Source organism: Centruroides sculpturatus, unplaced genomic scaffold (genome assembly GCF_000671375.1).
Source record: "Centruroides sculpturatus isolate CEXI.00-Female unplaced genomic scaffold, Cexi_2.0 scaffold1154, whole genome shotgun sequence".
NCBI lineage: Eukaryota > Metazoa > Arthropoda > Arachnida > Scorpiones > Buthidae > Centruroides > Centruroides sculpturatus.
Window position 1 is genome coordinate 207,634 of NW_019385421.1, and position 5,448 is coordinate 213,081.

Sequence of the window (5,448 nt, forward strand, 5' to 3'; positions counted from 1 at the left end):
TTCCCTAAAAACCATTATTTACAAATCAAACGAAAATTATTCAGTGCATAATTATTAATTTGCTACTGTTGTGTCATTTATTATATTTCAAATATATTATTATTAATTTGATTAGTTTAGAAACTTCGTGTACTCGTATTCACATAAACTTGCTAAATATTTTAATCTCAAGTACCATTTACCCTGTTGCTTTCCCTGTGTTACGAGACTAGTACACTCCCAGAATATATTCTTGCCGGTACTTGGACAAGAATATATATGTATAATCCTAATGCCCTAATAGCCTACTCTAAAAAATCTCAATCTTATAAAGAACATGATGTATCTCCATGTTAATACACGTTTCCTGTTCTCCTGTTACCTGGCCATTACGTGTTCGTGGTATATAGGGGATAGAAATGGTGTTTAATTTAGATTTTCTACTCTCAACTTATAAGTGTTAAGTGTAAAATACAAAAATATTCTGATTAAACACTTACCCGAGACGAACTCGGACCAAATCAAGCAGATGGATACTTGATGCAATGATGGAAGAAAAGAGATCCTTATTCAAACTGAACGTACTCAGTCTCTCCATTTTTCATACTTTTCCATACTTTCTGCGCTGATCTGAATGTGAAAAAACAAATATAATTATTTATTGAAAACTTCTATCTGAATTTGAATTTTATCAAAACATATTGAGAGCGCAATATCGAGGTTCGACTGTGTTTATATTGATAGATTGCAAATATTACATTATATCAAATTGAGAATCAAAAAAATGTTATATTTATTCATTCAGCGATATTTTAAATCCAATTTTACTATTCTAAAAGCCTTATAATTATTGGGCTAGAATTTGAAAAAATTGTACTATAAATTGCCACTATTAAATATTGCAGCCCGACATTGTGACGATCTCTCAATAAATAATTGCTCGTTATTATTTTCATTTGTAGTTTATCTTTTCATTGGATTAGAAATGAAACTAGTTTGGTAAATATCGATGTAGCGCCAAAAATATAGGAAAGTCATGCCATTCTCATAAAAATTACGAAGTTTTCAAGCTCAAATCTCTGCGTACATCTTAATACTGTGTATAATTGTTGCTGTTTGAGATACTTCGGTTTAGCATCACACTGGACTCAGTGAGAATTATAAAGGACAAATTGTAACGAATGACCGAGCTAAATCGAACTTTGTACTGACATATACAGAAACATACCTCTTGACTGGTTTCCATACTGCCTTGAAGAAAGATCCGGCTTTTTTCAATGTCTTTCTATCTCTAACAGCACATCCAATAGCATATCCAATGGTATATCCAATAGTATACCCAATGGTGTTCGTATTTTCCGTACAATCTTCGTGCTTCTTGAAGCCTTTATTCATTTCGATGTTCGTTGGAAGACCCATAATGTCATTATTCGATCCATAGTCCTCCTTACCTTCAACCAATCGCTCACTAAAAGTAGAAAGAAAGAATTTACAATGCAGTAAAACTTATAGAGAAATTATAACACATTACTTGAGAAACATTTTATTCAATATTTCCCAAAATTTTCCATGAAATAAACAAATTATCGCTTAAATGTCTGTTAAGTTATAACAATGCAACACTTGAACGATCTGCCTAGGGGGATGCCTTCTGATTCACGATTAAAGTTCCGATGCCTTCCGATCACTTAGAGATTCGCGTTATTAAAGTTATTACTATTTTGTGGACGTGTAGGGCCTCCCCTAATTCAAATTCAAAGTTATGTGCAGAACTCGTTACTGTGTGTAACGAGTTCTGCAACGAGTTCTTATATTTGAGATTTTTCGGTTTAATGCCGATCTCAGTGATGGACAGTGGTGCTCTATCGAACTTTGATTATATATAGAGGAGGTATGTGTAGCTTAGTTTAACGATGCACCCAATAACATCACGACAGAGGTCTATAGTTTTTAACGGAGCCGAAGAATGCATAGCCGCCTGTACCTTTTCTACGTGTAGATAGATATAGATAGATATATAAATAATTATCATCATTGTGTTACATATATGAAGTGACCATATTTTCATCGCTTAAACAAGGAGACTTTTGAAGAATGAGAGAAAAATGTGTCTAAAAATGACTAAACTTAATTTTAAAATTCAGCAACGAGTTGCTTAACTTTCCGGCAACATTTGGTGGCTGCATCTGTTACGATATTTTATTTAAAAACTTTTTATATTTTTAACTATTGTGAAATGGTAAAAAGCTTAATTTTGAGGGCAGGAATGGGTTTTATAAAAGACTAGCTGTTACCCGCGGCTTTTGCAAGCAAACCTCATTTATATTCAGTATTTCAACAACCATAGTAATTGTTATATAACACCTACCGCTGAGAATGATGAGAATTGCCGAGAATAAAACGAACTATTTTCAATTTGATCAATTTTCTGGAACGTTTACAATCATTCTATAATCGAATCAATATGCAATAACAAATTTGAATTTAAAACAATTCGAACATTTTTTTAAATCGAAATAGATAAAAATATTTATAACAATGTCTGAAATGTTATTAATTTAATACACGTAAGTACTCGATGAAGACTAAATCCTCTCCCTCTCCTTCCCCGCGAGGGAATTTCGAAAAATCCCTTCTTACTTGTTAGTGTGCGTTTTCATGACGTACCCTAACTGTGTACCAAATTTCACCTCTAGGTTCAGCGGTTCGCTCTGGGCGCTGATGAATCAGTGAGTGAGTCATTCAGTCAGTCAGGACAAGCAACTTTATATATATAGATTTGTAAATGCTAACAAAGAGTAAAATTGTCATTAGGTCCGACCCTACTCGAGATTAGACACATGTCCTCTTTTATCTCCCCACCCCTCGACCTTTGACAACCAAAATTTAGTGGCATCGATTTTCCTAATACACAATTTAACTTAATTTTAATTAATTATCATCTGCACCGAGCAATTTCTATTTAAATCCATTAATTTTTTTGAATAAATTTCTTATTTGCATAAATAACAATAAAATGTGAAAAATTTCTTACCCCAAGGGTGGACGCAAGGGTCGATAATCGCCAGAATCAAAAAACATTTTTCTATCACTCGAAATCGCACTCTTCGCAACAAAAGAGCAAAACAATGAAAAGATCAATTGTTGAGATTCATTGTTACGCGTTAATTGAATTAGATAAAAATTTTAATGATTAATTTTTGGATTTATTTTATATTTTTAATTTTTGAATTAGTTCCTGTGTAATAATGATTAAAGGATGATAATCATGGCAGTAAAGGTCTTGGCCCACCTCTCTGGACGAGTTGGGATCGAATCCGGGCGAGCAACTCTCCAAGAATTTTTCATGAAAGCTCTATCTCAGATACGTTGAGCTTCCTCCCTCACCATTGTGGGTTGGACCATACCTACCATTGTGGTTATGGTCCAACCCACAATGAACAGTATTGAAGGCCTTTTAGAGTTGCCTATCAGTGTCTGAGTGGAGAAACCACTGAACATTTGTAGTTTTTTTGTGAGTTTGCGCCTCGCCAACGGGCTGACAATGTAGAATTTTCCGAGTTTTCTTCACGTTTGTAACACCTAAACAGGTGTCAGTTTCCCATTGAAAGTTCTCCCGAGAGGCACTCCTCCCCCGTGTCGTGTTCCCATATACAACTAAACTAATTCCTTTTAATATTCACATGTCAAAAAGAATGTTATTATTAATGACAATAACTGCATCTGAACCGGCATCTGTGCAATAGAATTACTGTGTGCAGTGTTGCTGTTGATGGCAGTTGATTAATAAATTATTGTACAATAAATAATTAAAATTACTGCAACATAGTTCAATTATATGAATGCAAATAAGAATTTTACAGGTTTCAGTCGCATTTGCGTGTTGTATCATTCACTAATCATATATAAAGAACAAAGCTATATTTGGCAGCACTGCAACGGCGGCTCTCGTTTCGCTATTGCCATGCTGACAAATATAATGTCAGTAGTTCAAGTAGGATCCTGCAGCAACCTCACTAGTAACGTATCCTGCTAGCAATAATTGTTCTTCTTCTATATAGTTTCTCGATAAACAGCTACAAGCCGCATATATCATTATATCGGACAGTAATATATGATTAAGTTTACATTACTAGTTACAGGCTACCCAAACAAGCTAGCCGTTTTATAAAAATGCAGCTCCCGCTATAGTTAACGAAAAACGCGAATAGCCGCCATGTTCAAACTGTGGGTACGTTCGTAAAGTCAAACGAGTTAAACGCGTTAGTAACGAATCGTTCGAATAGTAGTAGTCTCGCTCAGTGCGCATGCTCTGCGGTGATGACGTTTCGAACGAAACTCTAACGAAGTTCACGAAGGAAAGAGTTAGTTTACTTCGTTAAGAAAATGGCGCCCGACGATATCGATGTTTCTAAATCTACTCGAGCGTTTAAATTGTGAATTAAAAGATGAAATGATTGGAGTAACTGTTCACCCGAAACAATCTAAGAAAAATATTTTGGATAAGGCTGTACTAGCAACATTTGTATCTTCGATTTTAGAAACAGCCATTTAGTTCTAAACGAATCGTTCGAAAAGTCTAACGAAATAAGAATAACGATGACGTCATTCTCGTTTAACTCGTTCGACTTTACGAACGTGCCCTGTGAAAGTCCTCTTAGGCAGATACTCCACTAGCGTAAAAACCTTCACCGTAAAAACTTTTAATCGCGTGACTTATTTGCGTTTGCGTCTGGATTGCGGTGGAGGTCCGGCTAGCTAAGTTTTTACGGCGTACTACTATCGAAGTTATAAAGACAATATCTCGACTTACACTACCCCGACTTACGCGATTTTCAAATCTCGTCGATTCGTCTTTTGTTTGAGCGCCACGCAACTCTTGATTACTCACTCCCACACTATTGTTCGATTTACATGTTCGGACGTGTCGCGCGGAATCGATACATAGCTACAATTTATTTTGTGTTATTTATTTCTGTGTTTATTATATCTACGAAGCCTTGAGAGACTCTACGTGGTGATTTCTTGTAACCGTAAACGAATCAAAAGACGAGATAAGATTAACGAGAACATTTATTAGCTTACATACGTCCGACTTGGATTTTACACAAACTGCGAAATTATACCCCGACTTACGCGGTTATCGCTCGGTCCCACTTATCGCGTAAGTTCGGGGAATTACTGTGTTTCATTTTCCTGTACTAAGATGTTTTAATATATGTAAAATATATGTTAATATAAATTTCAATAAAAATATTTTAAAATTTTATATTGCATTACATGTATTTCTATAATTATTAAATTTATACAGTACTCAGCAGAATGCTGCGAAATTAGTTAGGGGCCGTCCATAAATTACATAAGGTATTTTGGTGCGGGTGGGGATCAAGGATTTCTTACGCAGGGGTAGGGGGCAATAGATCTTGTCTTGCGTAATATTCTTATTTTTATTTTTTGATCTCGTTGAGT

General features: G+C 35.0%; 1 protein-coding gene across 2 annotated transcripts; it reads right to left on the reverse strand.

Moving 5' to 3' along the window:
• Window positions 1–78: 78 nt before the first annotated feature.
• Window positions 79–3,785, reverse strand: LOC111638831. Of its 2 annotated transcripts, XM_023384584.1 has the most exons (3): window positions 3,014–3,785; window positions 1,208–1,447; window positions 79–609 (listed from the first exon to the last, which is right to left on the reverse strand). In XM_023384584.1, the coding sequence occupies exons 1-3, from the start codon at window positions 3,058–3,060 to the stop codon at window positions 546–548; spliced, it is 351 nt and encodes a 116-aa protein (XP_023240352.1). In that variant the 5' UTR covers window positions 3,061–3,785; the 3' UTR covers window positions 79–545. The 2 variants fall into 2 exon arrangements, with proteins under 2 accessions (XP_023240352.1, XP_023240351.1); XM_023384583.1 differs by lacking the exon at window positions 79–609 and having other exon boundaries at window positions 632–1,447.
• Window positions 3,786–5,448: the final 1,663 nt, after the last annotated feature.